The sequence below is a fragment of the Diadema antillarum genome, unplaced genomic scaffold (assembly GCF_040938485.1).
Source record: "Diadema antillarum isolate AM-2024a unplaced genomic scaffold, OU_Dant_1.0 seq00000212_RagTag, whole genome shotgun sequence".
NCBI classification, from domain to species: Eukaryota; Metazoa; Echinodermata; class Echinoidea; order Diadematoida; family Diadematidae; genus Diadema; species Diadema antillarum.
This window is the reverse complement of record NW_027271268.1, coordinates 1,104,315-1,123,611: the sequence shown is the minus strand read 5'-3', so window position 1 is coordinate 1,123,611 and position 19,297 is coordinate 1,104,315. Positions and strand designations below refer to the sequence as shown.

The 19,297-nt window shown below is 37.8% G+C and overlaps 1 protein-coding gene across 1 annotated transcript in view; it reads right to left on the bottom strand.

Moving 5' to 3' along the window:
• Positions 1-550: 550 nt before the first annotated feature.
• LOC139729005 (uncharacterized) overlaps positions 551-19,297 on the bottom strand; it is a gene marked incomplete at its 3' end in the record, with an annotated part of 55,764 nt that continues 37,017 nt past the window's right edge. The window contains exons 8-10 of the mRNA XM_071639931.1: positions 2,462-2,648; positions 1,645-1,738; positions 551-705 (exon numbers count right to left, since the gene is read on the bottom strand). Of these exons, the coding sequence (XP_071496032.1) occupies positions 551-705; positions 1,645-1,738; positions 2,462-2,648 (436 nt within the window). The remainder of the gene's footprint in view (positions 706-1,644; positions 1,739-2,461; positions 2,649-19,297) is intronic.

Here is a 19,297-nt window from a genome sequence, read left to right as displayed (position 1 = left end):
TGGTAGGGGCCCTTTAGCCCCCCCCCCCCCCCCCCCTCCAGTTTTTCAAGCCTCCAACATCACCCCTTTCCCCAGTCCTCTTTCCCCCCTCCCTTTTTTTTGTGTGTTGTTGCGTTATTATGGACACTTGACATCTAAGCTCGATATCAAATTACATTTTTTTTTTTAAATCTCATGTGTGCTTGAATGTTCTCTATTGTTGTTTAAATTGCATTTTGTTTTTGTTTTTTTCCCCCTTTCTATGTTGGGGAAAGTCTTCTACTTGCTACAACATGTAAGGCTTGTATACCACTCAAAGTGAAAGGTCTAGAAGTGGTCAAATTTCCCCCAAGGGCACTTTATATGGATTTTGCAACGCAGGGGATTACATGTTTGCAACAAATGAAACTTTGAACATAAGCCAAAATGAATTTCCTGTATGCAGATTCATTGCATGGCAAGGTCACAAGATTGTACTAAAAGGCAATTTTGAGCAAGAATACTGGTAGCAATACTGTAACAAAGAAGCAAAATATACAAAAAACCAACAACAACAACAACAACAATAAACACAGTAATAAAATCCCAGTGAAATATAGGTGGTATAAATGGTAGGGAGAAACTTACTGTATGTCAGGCATTCAACTGCATGTTTGCACTTCAGCGTTGTAATGCAGCCCTGGGGGTTGTACTTCCACATCAGTATGTAGCGCCGGCTGCTGCTGGCTGTTAATGGGTATTACGCCAATTGTGGCGAGTCATTTTCATTATCACCATTATCATCATCATCATCATCATTATCATCAGATTTATATTACGTAGGACTATCAAGAGTAGCATCATCATCACTGTTTACTAGGTCACTCAAATCAAAATCATCACCAACATCTAAATATCATCAGTACCATTACCATAAATATTTCTATTTCATTACTATCATTATCATCATTATCAGCAGCAGTAGCATCATCATCATCATTTCATTGCTATGTGTTATGTTATTACCACCTTCATTATCAGCATCATTGTTACCAACATCAAAATCATGAGCATTTAAAGCCCTCCTCTCCTATTCTAAGGGGGTTGTACAGTATGCAGGGGCGAATCCAGAAATTCCGTAAAGGGGAGGTACCTTTGCAAAATTACCCCCCCCCCATTGTTTTCTTTTTATTTCTTTTGTTTTGACCAAAAATAATGAGGGTGTGTGCACCCGGTGGGCCTCCTCTACCCCTAGTTTGGTTCACTCTCCACCTAATGATAATGTCTCAAATGCATTTGCCTGTACATCCATCAGAAGACCGGTGTTAGCCTACTTGGACTCAAAAAAAAAGAAAAAAAAAAAAGCCTGATATGCATTAAACTAAAGATTTTTATATGCATTTGGGTGATTTTGAACTGAAAAAAAAAAAAAATGTCCACAACGTGGGTTTTGGGTAGAGTAAAACAGATTTGAAATCGAATTAAACTCTGAACCATCATATCCCTCACTGACTTTATATTAGTTCCCCATTTTAAATGATTCACCGGAAGTTAGTTTCAAGGCTGCAGACCTGTGATTGCCATTTATGCTGGAAAATGCAGGGAAATAGACACACAAAACAGCATGAGGGATACAACATGGGACTATACAGGTGGGCAATTGCTACATGAGTGTTTTGCACTGACCAATGACCTGGTTGAGTTCTGGGATGTACTTCATATGTTGTAGGTGATACTTCTCATTCTCCTCGTCTTGAAATGTGCCGATGAAATCAGACACCTGAGGAGCAATCAATAAGATCACAATCTGACTATTGAAATGTGTCAATATAATTTGAAAACCAGTGGGAAAATCAATAAGATCAGAGTCAGACTCTAGAAATAAACGCTGCACTTGGACACAATTTGATAACCATCAGGAAATCAATATGTTCACAGCCTGATTTATGAAATGTGGTGATACAATGTCCTACCAGTGCAAAAATCAATATTAAAGATCACAGTCAGACTTGAACCTCAATAAAAGACATTTGGTTTCTTTTAACATGTGCACACCATATCAGTCTGTCCTAACAACTCAGTATTCACATGGTTTCTTTCTTCTCCCTTTCTTCTTCTTCCTCTTCTTCTTCTTCTTATCTTTTGTCTGCATCTTTGTAAGTGAGATGACTACAGCAGCTGCTATTCACGTACAAACTCAAAAAGTAACATGTTTTGTATCACATTGTTTCACGATAGTAGGCAAAATAACACTGTAACCTGTAACTCACTACAGTATCAGGTTCCAGTGTTATTTCGTATATATCTCATGGTAACAAGATACAAAATAACAAGCGCTGGAATCTTTTATTAACCCACTAAAAGACTAGTCAGCTGTGTATGCTCGAGTATACAAGGGAACATTTCTATGATGGGAAATGAGTTATTATAGCAAAATCAGCTTACTAGTCCAGACATAATAATGGTATATGTTTTTAGGTGGTACATGTACATAGTGGCTTACATTTTCCCCAGACTTGGGGTCATAGAGTGCAGCTACAGGAGAGGTTCCGCAAGACACCCAGAGCGTCTTGTTCTTGGGCACGTAGCAGAGGTCGGTGATGGTGGATAGGAATCCGTCCAGTCGGTGTGTAAGTTTGCCATCCTGAGACCAGATCTTGACCACTTTGTCAAAGGATCCTGTCACTAGCCTTTTGGGTGTTAGTGTCATACAGACAATGAGTTGTGCAATTATTAAGCGGTTTGTCAGCTTTGCTGGGGCTATTAGAGGAGGCAGCATTTCATTCACTTTTATAGAGGTGGCCGCATTTGTACACTATACAATGTAATGTACCAACATGTATATTGTCATTCTAATGAGATAAAAGGTTAGAAAAAATGTGGTGTTCAGTACTTTTTCCCTAAATTCACATGCTTTTTTTACAGACTATCAATAGCAGACTTATTACAATTTCTTTTGAAATTATTTCTGATATCGAAAAAAGTTTTTAAATCTCTCATCCATTTTCAACATATTCATAATGTAAGTGAAAAGGCCTTCTTGCCAGCTGAATATTTTGAATGCAATGAAATTATTTTCCTGATAATGAGTTTGAAACGTGCCAGCCAGAATTCTTTTTTTTTCCCCTCAAATCTTTCTCTTCTGCACAGGTCTAATGTACTGTGTCTTAGGCGCCTTGGCAGATTACATTGTGCAGGAAAACAGCGGCGCCGCCGTTCAGCGGTCCTTTGAGCGGCGCTTTGAAAAGCCCGTTAATACGCCGGGGTACTCAAGCGTATTCCCGCAGTGGCCCGCTCTCCGGCTTTTCCTTACAAAACGCCGCTAGGGTTTTGCAAACCCTTTTATGAATAACAAACTCCTTGTTGTGACGAACAACTTTTTTAGAACAACGCCCTCTCGTGTCAGCGTCTAATAGTGACTTTGAACAGTATGCTGGAGCACAGAACTCTACACACAGTGTTAGTAGTAAAGTTTAGAGTTCTGAACCCTGTAGGTAGCACAAAACAGAAAATGATAAAACGCTGTCACCTCATAGGTTCGTCTCACCTCTGCAATTTGCATACTGAATGCAGGTTCAAATGGCCCATATTAGGAAGATGAAACTTAAAGCATGTGATTTATAAATATGCTTTCAATGTTTGTACAGTGTATCTTATCTTCTAAATAATAACGATGTATATTTTCGATCTTTATTGCCACAAACATGGAATATATTTCAATCAGGGCTTTTTATGATGGTTTGACAGTAGAAATTTTAATCAATTTGTCGTAACATGTGTGTATGTGTGTGTGCGTGCGCACGCGCGCACGCGTGTGTTTGTGTGTTGGTTTGTTACTTTATTTTTATTTTTATTCCTTTTGCTGTTATCAGTGATTTATGTATTACAACACATGCAACCAGTAGTGACAGTAATGACGCATAGAAGTCAGGGAGTTTGGGCCTGCACGGGCAAGAGTGTTTGTTTTTTGTTTGTTTGTTTGTTTGTTTGTTTGTTTGTTTGTTTGTTGTTTTGGGGTTTTTTTTTTTTTTGCTATTAGGCACATTCATGGTGTACAATAACACGTCAATTAATGAAACTGAAGTTTCCAAACTACACGAATGTCTATTTTCCATGTTTATTAAATCTGTTTAAAATGTATTAAATACAGATTTCGATTTGTGTCAAAATAATTATAATTTTGTTACTGGACCCCATCGATATAAGCCCTGCTTTACGCGTGTCCATGACCTTTCATTGCTATACTTTTTTCGATATAATTGCGTGCATATTTTTGTTTGCATGTCTATACGGACGTTTCTTTTTTGATGAACGGATGCATACAATTTAATTGAATGTGCATTGCAAATGCATGCAGGCCTGTTGATAATATTATGTTGTGTGTGTATTGTGTTCACTTGTCTGTCATTTTTTGCTATTAAAGACAAATCAGTTGACCGTATACATTGTTCTCCAGCATAGCGATGCTGAGGAGGCTCGGCAGTTGATGTGCATACTGCTATCTTGATGACATCCAGCTGTTTTTGCAACATATATATATATATATGTGTGTGTGTGTGTGTGTGTTTACTCGCGGTTTGTCTCTCATTAGGTATGCCGGCATTGTTGCCCTGTGTATAGTTTTGTATGATCTTAGATTCCACGATTTATTTTTTTTTTCCTCCATGATCGCGCTATGACTTTTTATAATCAGTATCTCTCGAAATCCTCCCAATCTGTCTAACTCCTTTTTTTTCACCATCGTAATTCTATTATCATAAACTCTCAAGACTCTAAACTACAAGTACCATATCGCGGAAATTATTTCAATCAATATTTCCTTTGAACAATAAAAACGTCAATCTTGTGCTGTTAAAACACCCACTGTCAGAAGATAATTTCAAATCCATACCAGCTGTCGAACTATCATTCGACTTTGAATATCAACACGGCAGTTTAATATTAAGCATCCATAGATCCTCGTCACGCACGCGTGTATATGGATGCACACTATAGAATGGCGTTACCAGTCGTTTTCTTTTTATCGTTTTTATGGCAAAGCGGTTGTATTTTGTGTACGTAATGTATGTACGAAATTATTACAAGAGGATAAAAATATACTGCGGATGTAGAAAACGAACAACAAAATCAAACAAACCTGCATTGGACGTGACGGATGCAGGCACTAATTTCGCCTTGCAAACATTTACACATTTAAACCAGCATGTCTCAGCGAAGTCATAATACCGGTATACAGTTTGTATATTTTATGCTGCATGCTTAGCATCTACCGACATTTGAATCCGACTCTCTCGGTCAGCTAACGAACAGATGTATATTGCGTGACTATCATGGAATGTTGAAATGTACATGTCAAGTATCTATCAATTCATGAATCTATGTGCTTATTTATTTATTTATCTATTTATTTGTTTGTTTATCTATTTATTCATCTATTTATTTATCTATTTATCTATTCATTTAGTTATTCATTCAAACGCTAATCCAGGAAGAAAGAAAATATTAGCAGTTGCTTTCATCGAAGTCCTATGTGAACATAATATTTCAGGCAGTCAGAGGCTGCAGCCAAAAGATAGTGATAGAGAAGGCTGCAACCAAACGATTGGGAAAGCGTGATCTAGAGAGTGCAAAGGGTTGCTGCAAAATGATCAAAAGGGCTGCGAGATTATGACTGAAAAGGCCGCAGCCAAACCCACCAAAGGGCCGCGGGAAGAGCGCAATAGGGTATAGAATGTAATGCCAACCAAATGCCTATAGAATTCGGCATATACAAAATAGGTGGTACAGGTACAATAGATTTCAGACACCCCGACCTGTCCATAGTGAGATCTCCGATCCCATTGTTATGTCCGGAGAAGATGGACACTTCCGCGATGGGCACCGTGAGTCGATCATTGCTCATTGTCTTTCCAAAAACAAACCTTTGTTGTGATAGCAACGGAGGCTGAAACTGCGTGATTGATGGTCAGCTCCGTGTTGCATTTCCAGCAACATGCAGATTAGTTCACATCCTCTATAGAGAAGTAAGTTCAATAAAATGAGTTAAAGTTTCATACCCTGATACTGTATTTGGATTGATTCCCTGTCTTTTATCGTTGCGGAAGGTGACGTTGTATTTTTTGTGTTTTTTGTGTTTTTTTTTGTGTTTTTTTTTTGGGGGGGGGGCCTTCGGTTTGTAATCTATTTTTGATACTGCCGCCATCCAAACGACTGAAAGAATTAACGCTGGATGAGCTTTAATAGATTGCCTTTAAATAGTATCATACTGTACTTATTATTAACATAACATAACATAACATGTTTTTCATTATAACTTGTTACAATGCGTGTGTGTGTGTGTGTGTGTGTGTGTGTGTGTGTGTGTGTGTGTTTGGGGCACATGGGCAATATCCCTGAAAACCTCACACAAAATAATGAAACAAAAAAGATTTATCCATTTGCAGTTACCCAAGCGCGAGCGCACACACACACACACACACACACACACACACACACACATACACATCTAAAGTAATAAAGTATCTTGTTGTAAAGTATCTAGAGTGTAAAGGTCTAACCGGATACCTTATCAGTCGATACAATCGCAATTCCTTCAGTCTTCAATAGATTACCACGCCCTCTACACAAGAGTGTCTTTAACTATCATTAAACTAATACAACACTAACATTCTTCCGGTGAAAACGCAGAGTCATCTCACTGATGACTTTATCCCCCTTCCAAGCCGGCCACACATCCCACAAAAGGCCGAAGCAACTCATTGCTCTCCTCTACACCCTCTCCAGCTCGTCCAGAACAAAGGCAAAAATGCAATTATTTTCGTATCCCAATAGCCGATTCTAATTTGTTGTCCTAGATCTCGAGAGATTTGTAGCTTTCTTTGTAACTGTCCTGAATAACTCAACGAAATAGAAATGTGACCACCCAAACTGGTAGAAAAGCAGACAAGTAATAACTTTAATTCTTATACTCTAAACAGAAAATGACGTTCTGTAAATTCATAATGCTGCCTTCAACCCAGTCATATATATCCAACTTCATCCATTCTGCAGCTGTTGATTTGGTGACCTGCTAAATTGCATTAAATTTTTGTTTTTATGGTCCCATGGAATGTCAATCCGTTAGTTCATTCTAGCCGTTCCTCCAAAATTTGTACTCCAGCTATTACAGACACCATGGTTACCTATGAATGCAGTGACTGTAGAAAAGCAGGCCATTTGTAAAGCTTGAGAAAAAGCAAACAATTCGTTCAAAAGTTATCAATTTTCAACAGAAATTAATGGTTTACATAAAGATAAATGTGCTGATCAAGAATATTGTTTTGACTCAATTGGGGAAAGATGTCACGAACACGAAAAGGCAGAGGATTGAGGGAACGTCACTATTTGTTACTCTGCTAACAAGACGAAAAAGAGCATATGCACTCACACACACACGCACACACGCACAAACAAACACACACACACACACACACACACACAAACAAACAAACATAAACAAACAAGAAATAGAATCGCCTCTTCCTGGAAAGAGTTCGACACAACGTAGGTCAGTTACAAAGGAATGGATGAATGAATATTTTGAAGAAAAACATTGGAATCTTGTGAATTACACTTTTATCATATTCCCTTCCCCAGGCCAAATACAACCTCGTCTGCCCTTGTCAGATTGTGTGATTATGTGGGGTGTATTTAAGTGACCAGATAATCGTTAAGACGTGTTCATTGCTTGTGATTCTTTAATATATCGTTACACTCTCGAAGTATAATTTGTTTCATGTTTACTTGCATTCGTTAAAGTTTCTGTATTGTCCTGACATTCCTTCATTTCATTTTTTTTTATCCTGTGAATACTTTAGGATAAATTTTGCTACAAATCCACATTTTCGTCTTGACTTGTACATTGTACTTTCTTTGTGACATATTTCTCAACGGTTAAAAAGTGATGACGCATTAGAAGATACTGCCCATGGTATGCATATTATTTGTCATTTGTTTTGAACTCAACTGAAAACCAACCATATATTGACATCCAGCTTTCGTAATTTCTCTTGTTTGGCGAAGTTGTGTACAATGTAGTTCATTATGGGCACGTCGTTGATCTCAGAGAAACATGTCCACAATACAGACAGTTTTTTCCTTGAAGCCCTTTCTCCTGGCTTTGAAAAAGGCGTACCCTTCATTTCATTATCTGCTACTGATTTCTAACTATGCTATTAAACTTTGCAAAGATACGTGCCGCCTATTCAATAGGGAGTTTTCGCAAGCACGACGCGGCCGGGATTTGAGCATACCATGTGCAAATTTGCATCTGCGCATGATCAAATCCGAGAAACGTCCCGTGGGGAACATTGGTGCGCGGGATTCAGCCAAAATAGCGTTCGGTCCCGACGCTGGGCATGAGTGAGCCAGTCAGCCAGCCAGCCAATCAGCGATCTTGTCCCCACGCCTCGTCCTGTACAGGAAAGCGAAACTGCTATGGTGACGGGAGTCCGAGTACGGGTACTTTCACAGTTGATTGCTTCCGCGTACTCTCGGTCTGTCCTTCGTGTAGCGAAAACTTCCTTATAGCTGATCAACGCCTTTCAAATCTGCAACAACACGTAATCTTCCATCAATACCTTTTGTCTCGATACGGAACAATACGCCATGGCAAGCGATTGGATACAAAAGTGTCAATGTATTGAAAGCACCAAGATTACCACTCACGCAACCTTTTGGTAGAACTCGTCATTACATCATTACAGTGACGAGAGGGAGAGAGAGAAAAAAAAATCGATTTTGGTAGAACTGAATATATCACATCTCGTCATTTAGATCCATGGTGGTGGAAATTAGCGTAACAATTAAGGTGATAAAATGCTACTTTCAATCTGTTTTCAATATAAAACAGCAGAGAAGGCGTTTACGCATGATGGCGTGAACAAAACGGCTTAGGAACAGCATGTCACACTGCACGGCTTCTAATACAATCTTTTCATACTAATTTTAATAGCTGTACGTCTTGCCAATCATGACTTCGTGAAAATGAATTAGGGCTATTACAAATGAAGACAGTATGTAATCATACGGTGCTTCAGCAATTCAGGAGAAATAACAATTAAGCTGAAAGATTGTAATACCTTTACATGTAATACATATTACCACTCGAAGGCCTACTTCAATTTGTACCATGATTTACAAGTGCTACCTCTACATGCATGTTTTAGTACTTTTCGTCTTTCAGTGTACAGAACAAGGCACATTTTTCTTTTGTTTTCAATTACAGGCAGGATTTTGTCTCTGTGTGTGTTCTCGTCAGTGTTTGTTTGTTTGTTTGTTTGTTTGGACGAAGTTAGAGTGGACATCATTAGCTTATTCGACCCCTGATGAGTCTCGCATAAACTATAGTTAGCTATTCTTTCTCAATTAAAATTCATGCGCATTGGTGGGAACTATAATTGTATGCATGTTCTTACTTTCAAAGAAAATCAATGGAAAGGAACCGCGTAAAAGATATTCCTCATAGCTGCGATTCACCTTTCTCTGTGTCATTTACACCTACAAATTGCAATACATGTTCTCATCCCTTCTTCACGACTACTTTGTACTTTAAGTTTCCTGATGTATCCTGTCGCTGCTACGAGATGACACACATATGTATTTGTCGTTCACACCTGACGCACATGCTCAGCAGCAAAGCGTCACTCACATGGAAATATGTGTCAATTATGTACGTGAATGAATGCTGCTAAACAAAACTCATGCTAATGACTGTAAGACTGAACTGTCATTGATTGGCACATCAAAGCAAATATCCAAACTTTCTTTTGATGGGATATGGTTAGAAGTTTCTGTCATAAAGTCATCTTCCATTGTTAGGAATCTTGGAGTGTGTTTTGACACGCATCTGAACAGGGAAGCACACAATAAATCACACATGTGTGTAAATCATCATTGTACCATAATGATTTATAACCTTAGACGTATCAGCAAATATTTTGATGAGAACAGCATGAAAATGATGTCCAAGCATGTATTGTTAGTAAAATGGATTATTGTAATGGGTTATTATATGGACTCCCTGATTCTCAAGTTGGGCACCTGCAGCGAGTCCAAAACTCCTGTGCAAGGCTTATCTGTAACAAACCTAGGTTTTCAAGGATTACTCCTCTTCTGAAAGATTTACACTGGCTTCTGATTCGTAAACGAATATTGTTTAAGATCTTGTTGATTGTGTATAAGCCACTTATCGGTCAAGCCCCCAGTTACATATCCGAATTATTAGTGTTTAAATCTCATCGACATACTCATAATTTGCGCAGTTCTAAGGACACTCTCCTTTTACAGATTCCAACATGTAAAACAAAAGTAACATTGGGAGACAGAGCATTTGCCTGTGCAGCTCCCAAACTCTGGAATGATCTACCATTAGAAGTCCGGAAATCCCCAACAGTGATAGCAGTCTTTAAATCACGACTCAAAACACATCTTTTCATTTAACTGCTCGTTATTATCATGCACATCAGAAGCTTTTGCAGCGCAGAATATATGTCTATAGGTTTTGCGCTTTATAAATTGATATATTATTATTATTATTATTATGCAACACATACTGCTTAGGCCTATATACTGTTACAACAACTACTACCACTATCTATCACTACTTTTTTTATTACTATCTTTTCCATACCGTAATTGCTATGTATGAAACAACAAATAACAAACGTCTCGTGAATGAGTAAACAAAGTAAGACCGATTGATAAATTGATATATTATAGATATAGAGACATAGCTAGACAGCTTGATATACGTGATGACCACAGTTTTTAGAGATGAGTTCGCTGAAAGGGATTAATGTTGATCATCGAAGTGGATCTTAAGAGCCTTTGATACCAACAAATTGATATGAGTATTTGTAATCAGAATTTAATGAATATACATTGAACTCAGATGCCGAATACATACAGTGCACCCTTATATACCATTTCTCACTCTCTCGCACTATTAAGACTCTGTTATCTTTTTTATGTGATGTGCTGTTTGTTTTAGTATGTGCTGTTTTTTTAGTTGCGTGTTGCATGATTACATATATATACTATGTACTATCGCAACACATACATATGGAATCAATATAGTTTTGCGTGGGGGTGCGTCTATATACATAATAATTGTGTGAGAGCGTTTTATATGCGCATTCTATTTGCACTTGTTACATATAGGACTATTATTCTTTCTTGATCATAATGATGGCTCTGAGAAGAGCCGTTTGGGTTCGATAGAGAAGGGCGAATTCACGCCCTTGAAATCCTCCTCTTTCGACGGATTTTACGACATTTGCCGTTCACCGCGTCTCGCAAAATGCGGATTTTGCGAGGACTGTCATATCTGGGATATGACTTTGCCACTTGGCTGCTGATAGCCTTGAAACGCTGGTCATCGATGAGGGCAGAAAGCGGTGGGTCAACAGTGCGATCACCGTTGAAGCTGAAACCGGCCAACTCATCGCCTTCGTAGACCAAGCTCATTGTCTTCAACAGAAGAGTTTGACCGCACTTTGCTCTTGCAAGCACATGCAGGAATCTCTTTCAATCACGCAGCCTCCGATGCTATCACAACAAAGGTTTGTTTTGAGAAAGACAATGGCTAATGATCGATTCACGGTGCCCATCGCGGAAGTGTCTTCTCCGGATATAACAATGGGATCGGAGATCTCACTATGGACAGGTCGGGGTGTCTGAAATCTATTGTACCTGTACCACCTATTTTGTATATGCCGAATTCTATAGGCATTTGGTTGGCATTACATTCTATACCCCATTGCGCTCTTCCCGCGGCCCTTTGGTGAGTTTGGCTGCGGCCTTTTCAGTCATAATCTTGCAGCCCTTTTGGTCATTTTGCAGCTGCCCTTTCCACTCTTGGATCGAGCTTTCCCAATCGTTTGGCTCTAGCCTTCTCGATCACTATCTTTTGGCTGCAGTCTCTGGCTGCCCAAACTTCATACAGGACATCGATGAAAACAGCTGCTAATATATTCGTTCTTCCTGGATTTAAAGAAAACACAGATTGAAATCATTTCCGCGACATTACACATGTAGTTTGCGAACTTGGGAGTTTATCACATCGAAGCATGACGGTGAATAAAAAAGTTAGACAGTGGGAAAGATTTCGAGAGATACTAATTATAAAAAGTCATAGAGCGATCATGGAGGAGAAAAAATAATCACGGAATCTTAGATCATACAAAACTATACACTGGGCTACAATGCATACCTAATGAGAGACAAACCGCCAGTAAACACACACACATATGGTATATATATACATATATATATATATATATATATATATATATATATATATATATATATATACACGTGTATATATATATATATATACATATATATTATATATTTAACAAAAACAGCTTGATGTCATTGAGATATAGCAGTATGCATATCAATATCAATACATATGGACGTTGAACTAATGACTTTTTAATAGTATAAATGACAAACAAGTCAACTCTTACACAAACACACACACACACAACAGGCATACACACACACAAACAAACACACACATGCAACATATCCACAGACCTGTCCCTCAAGAAGAAAGATGTTTTGGAAAGTTTGTATTCTATTCCCATCATTCTTTCCGCGACCATTTTGGTGTTTGTGTTCTTCACATGCAATGCATGCGTGTTTATTCTGTCTTTTTTTTTCTTTTTAATATATCAGAAACGTAATATCTTCCGGCATTTCGTAGGCCTGTGATTATCAAATATACCTGCGAAGAATTTGATCTTCGGGACTATCTAGAGTTTATACCTGTCATTCGGAGGTTTAATTTCTATGTATCCTCTATATAATTGTTTATAGTAATTAATCCCATACTGATACATCAAACGAGATCAAAAAAAAAAAAAAAAATAGAGCAACAAAGGGAGTCAGTGGCGAAATACAAACGGATGCGTGTGATGATTTTACAAGTCCAGTGCTCTTGCACGAAATCGAGACGTGTTTTTGTTTTAATACATGAAGAGTACGTGATGTAGTACTACCCCATCCCCGTAGGGTTATGTTCGTATAATACGGGATTGTTTTATAGGGGATAAAAGGTTTAAAGACAGGAAGGGGGACGTAGGGAGAGACGGACAGAAATACACAGACAGACGGAAAGAGAAATGTAGTATATGTTTTATCGTAAATACAATGTGGATCAAAACGACATTTACCGTTGAAATGGAGATAATTTCTTTAAAACTTTTTTTTTTCAAAGTCTAATGATATCACAGATCGAGAAAGATATGAATGATCGCCGTATCAATGAATTAAATTTTCTTAAAGGAGAAAGTTTTGTTCTGTCAAAAAAAAAAACAAAAATGAATTTTTTATGCGTAATCGAAGAAAAAAAGTATGTTATTGTGCTATTCTTTTCGTCTAAAAGCAATGAAAGAATCTCACGATCAAGTATTGATTTGGAATGACAATTTCATGTTTAGATAATGTTTCATGCTTGTTATTTTACATACCGTTATCATCATGTGTCATTCTTAACTCTCTTTGCTGTAAAAGCGGATTGGAAAGACAGCTGCTCGTATAGAGGTGAACCACTAAAAAAAATAAATGATAAAACAGGTAATGATAATGTTACTGCAAGGGTAAAGAAGATATTAAAAACCTATAGCTACACCTCTACCAACAGCAACGTCATGCACTTTTCCCTGTGTGTCTAACGTGAATGTTGAAAAGCAGACCAGTTTATGGAGCTTGAGAAAAAGCGAACAATTCATTGAAAAGTTATCAATTTTTAATAGAAAATGATGGTTGTTAAAAATCAACATCCTGATCAAGACCATTGTTTTGACTATCAAAATTGGGGAAAGATGTCACGAACACGAAAAGGCAAAGTACTGAGGAAACTTCACTTAAAAAAAATTGTTACTCAGCTAGCAAAACTACAAAGAACACACGCACTCACACACACACACACACACACACACACACACACACACACACACACACACACACAGAAGTAGAATCGCCTCTTCCTGGAAAGAGGTCGATACAACGTATGTCAGTTAAGGAATGAACGAATGAATACCTTGAAGAAAAACGTTGGAATCTTGTGGAATACACTTCTATCATACACACCCTTCCTGATTCAGGGCAAATACAACCTCGTATGCCCTTGTCAGGTTGTGTGATAATGTGGGGTGTATAAAACTGACAAGATAATCGTTAAAGGGATAGTACAGTTTTGGTGGAGATGAGAATTGGGTTTTTAACTTTTTGCGAGATACCAAGAAAACACTTATGATATAGTACAGAACATACCATTTTAAGAGGAATTCAAAGTTTATGTGACGAAGATCGGGTTTGGAATGACTGAAACATCAAAAAACAAAGTAAAACAAAGCGATCGTAATAAAGTGTGGGTCCCACACTTTATTAGAATCGCTCTTTTTTGATATCTCAGCCATTTCAAAACCAATTTTCATCAAATAAACGTTGAATTCCTCATAGAATTACATGCTCTTTCACATTTTATAAGAGGTTTCTCATTATCTCACCAAAAATTGTTAGAAACCTGAAATTAGGTCTCAACCATAACTGTACAATCCATTTAAGACATGTTCAATGCTTGTGATTCTTTGACATATCATTACACTCTCGAAGTATAATTTGTTTCATGTTTACTTGCCTTCGATAAAGTTTCTGTATTGTCCTGACATTCCTTCATTTCATTTTAAATTCTTCATCCTTTCCATCGCCGCAAATACTTTGGATGAATTTTGCTACAAATTCACATTTTCGTCTTGACTTCGCGGTATATTGTACTTTCTTTGTGACACAGTTCTCAAAGAATAAAAAGTGATGACGCATATTTCACACATAGGAAGTTACTGCCCAAGTTATGCATATCATCTTTATGATAATTGTTTAGTTGAAATGTATTGATAATTGTTTGTAGGGGATCATTTGTTTGGAATTCAACTGAAAACCAAGCATAATTATATTGACACCCAGCTTTTGTAATTTTTCCTTTCTTGACGAAGTTGTGTAGTTCATTATGGGCACGTCGTTGATCCCAGAGAAACAGTTCCTATATACAGGCATTTTTTCCTTGAAGCCTTTCCTCCTATCTTTGCAAAAGGCGCAGCCTCAGTTTATTATCTGCTACTGATTTCTAACTATGCTATTAAACTTTGCAAAAGACGCGTGCAGCCTATTCAATAGCTGATTCATGCCTTGCAAATCAGCAACAGCACCTGATCATCCATCACTACCTTTTGTCTCGATACGGAACAATACGGGATGGCAAGCAATTGGGTACAAACGTGTCAATGTATTGAAAGCACCGAGATTACCACTCACGCAACTTTTTGGCAGAACTCGTCATTACATCATAACATTGACGAGAGAGAGAGAGAGAGAGAGAGAGAGAGAGAGAGGGAGAGAAATTGATTTTTGGTAGACCTGAATATATTACATGTTGTCATTTTAGATCCAAGGTGGTGGATAGCGTATTAAGTTGATAAAATGCTACTTTCAATCTGTTTTCAATAGAAACAGCAGAGAAGGCGTTCACGCGTGATGGCGTGAACAAGTATTCAAAACGGCCTTTACAGCATGTCACACCGCACGTCGACTTAACACATACAATCTTTTCCTACTGTAGCTACATTGTGCAAATCATGACTTCGTGAAAATGAATTAGGGCTATTACAAATGAAGACGGTATGTAATCATACGGCGCTTCAGCACTTCAGGAGAAATAACAATTAAGCTGAAAGATTGTAATACTTTTACATGCAATACATAATACAGTACAGATGTACCACTCGAAGGCCTACTTCAATTTGTAGCATGATTTACAAGTGCTAACTCTACATGCATGTTTTATTATCGTTCGTCTTTCAATGTACAGAACAAGGCAGATTTTTCTTTTTTTTCAATTACAGGCAGGATTTTGTCTGTGTGTGTGTTCTCGTCAGTGTATATGTCTGTTTGTTTGTTTGTTTGTTTGGACGAGGTTAGAGTGGATATCATTAGCTTATTCGACCCCTGTTGAATCTCGCATAACTATAGTTAGCTTTTCTTTCTCAATTAAAATTCATGCGCAATGGTGCGAACTATAATTGTATACTTATTATTACTTGTATAATTGTATGTTCTTACTTTCAAAGAATTGGAAAGGAACCGCGTAAAAGATATTCCTCATAGCTGCGATTCACCTTTCTCTGTGTCATTTACACCTACACACACACACACACACACACACACACACACACACACACACACACACATATATATATATATATATATATATATATTTATATATAGAAGTATTGGAACAAGTTCACTCGGTTGACAGCAGGTTCATCCATATAAGTATGTCTAAAGCTCTTCCTTTGAGGATATCGAGCACTCTTCATAGAAGGATAGAATCACCAAGTGTATATATATATATATATATATATATATATATATATATATATACACATGTGACATAGATAACTTTTAGCATACTCAATTGGAAACGAACCAGTGGTCTTAATTACTGTATTCATTGAGAGATCACAACCATTCATTGCGTCATTCATGGACTTCACTGTATTATTACAGGTAATGTATTACCTCATCAAGCGTTAATTCTTTCAGTCGTTTGCAAAAACATGCTGTCTCAATACATACAGGCAAGTACGAACAATGACACGAAAAGAAATAAAGTACTTAGGCTCATATGTCTCACTGTGAAGTGCGAAGGAAGCGATGGACAGTGACAAACGGTTCTAATGTCTTTCAAATGTAAATATTATTAATATTCACATTTGTAAGACAAATTGAAACTTGCACTTTCAATCGTCTGACAATCAGTTCGTGGATTACTTGTGGCTTGTACTGATAATGCGATTATCAGTGGGAAACATGAATTAAGGTGTCATTCCTTTTAAACGTTTAATTCTTGCATTAAGCCTGAATGAGCACAGAAAAAGTAATAGAAAGGGCAAAATAGGGTAAGATATTCTAATATAGCACATGCACCTGGTTATCGCATATAAATTTATGCTTGAATATGTGTGCATGTGAATGATCTTCATTTATGCATCGGTGCAGAGAGGTGACCCCTCCCTGATTTGTGCGAGTTCTCTGCAGTGTCTGTGCAATGTGTAGTTTGTTTGTTTGTTTGTTTGTTTGGTTTTTTGTGCATTCCACTGGAGCAGCTTCTTGTATGGCATGGTGTATGCAAGTCTCATCACGCCATGTCATCGCCAATATTAGGGTTACAGGCTGCTCTGCGACCACTTGGTACAGCCTATCTTTTTCGTGGACTTTCAAATCCATGCCGTTGTTAGATACAAAGCTAAAATCTCACGAGACTGGACGACTTGCTTCTAATTATTTCCAAAAGCGTGCGTAGGACCCTCGTCGGCACTGCACCACTCATTCACTCATAGGGAGATATGGATGCGTACAGTTCTTTTTTTTTACCATCCCCGTTCAATACAAAACACATAATCGTGAGAAATAAATCGAAGCGGAGAAATGCTCGCAATCACATGAAGACGAACTTATTCCAAGCAAATTCAGCAAATACGCACACTGTGCAACACTTGCATTTACGCTTATTACAGCAAAACAGACAAAACTGGACCAATGAGACTCATACATGTACATTGATTATTGATTATAGCCAATATAAAATCTACCATGAACACTTCTCAACTGTTGTTCTCCCCCCCCCCCCCCCCCGTGTTGTCTGCCGATGAAACCTATCAATTGATAGAGAGCAATTCGGCATTTGCTTATAAATGGACAAGGCTGTAGCTCGATATGGAAGTGGTATTGAATACGTTGAATCATGCGGAAAAAAAATAAACAAAATAGAGCAACCTTCGGCGCTCTGCTGTCAGAGTCTAGGAAGTCTTCATGGTATGATAAGGGTGGTTTTTCCCTGAACTGTTATGGTACTATCAGACGATGGTCAGTTACCCTCGAGAATAGCCATTAAAATATCATTTTACCTGAGGTAAACAAAGTTCGACCGTATGTCTCCCCCCAGAAAAAGAAATACAATCGGACCTTCCGCAATAATTGTGTAAAAGTAGTGAATCAATCCAAAATCAATTTTAAGGAACAAAACTATAACTATTACCCCCATCTTTATACACGACACAGGAAATATCATCCAATTTGACTTTGTGGTAATGAAGAGAAAGGGGATCTTTGTATGAGAGCATGTCAGGAATACCTTCCTTCCAAGTTGTATGCAATGACTGTGTACATAATTCCAAGATCAGCCATCTTCTCCGGACATAACAATGGGATCGGAGATCTCACTATGGACAGGACGGGTCGGGGTGTTTGAAATCTATTGTACCTGTACCACCCACTTTGTATTATGCCGAATTCTATAGGCGTTTGGTTGGCATTACATTCTATACCCCATGGCGCTCTTCCCGTGGCCTTTTGGTGGGTTTGGCTGCGGCCTTTTCAGTCATAATCTCGCAGCCCTTTTGATCGTTTTGCAGCAGCCCTTTCCACTCTTGGATCGAGCTTTCCCAATCGTTTGGCTCTAGCCTTCTCGATCACTATCTTTTGGCTGCAGTCTCTGACTGCCCAAACTTCATACAGGACTTCAATGAAAACAGCTGCTAATATTCTTTCTTCCTGGATTTAAAGAAAACACTGATTGAAATCATTTCCACGACATTACACCTGTCGTTTGCAAACTTGGGAGTTTATCACATCGAAGCATGACGGGGAATAAAAAAGTTAGACAGTGGGAAACATTTCGAGAGATACTAATTATAAAAAGTCATAGAGCAATCATGGAGGAGAAAAAATAATCATGGAATCTTAGATCATACAAAACTATACACAGGGCTACAATGCATACCTAATGAGAGACAAACCGCCAGTAAATACACACACACACACACACACACACACACACACACACACACACACATGGTACATATATATATATATATATATATATATATATATATATATATATATTATATATACATATTTGTATATATATATACACATATATATATATATATATATATGTGTGTGTGTGTGTGCAAAAACAGCTTGATCTCATTGAGATTGCAGTATGCATATCAATATCAATACATATGGACGTTCAACTAATTACTTTTTAATAGTATAAATGACAAACAAGTCAGCTCTTATACACAAACAAACACACACAAACACATACACGCAACATATCCACAGACCTGTCCCTCAAGAAGAAAGATGTTTTGGAAAGTTTGTATTCTATTCCCATCATTCTTTCCGCGACCATTTTGGTGTATGTGTTCTTCACATGCAATGCATGAGT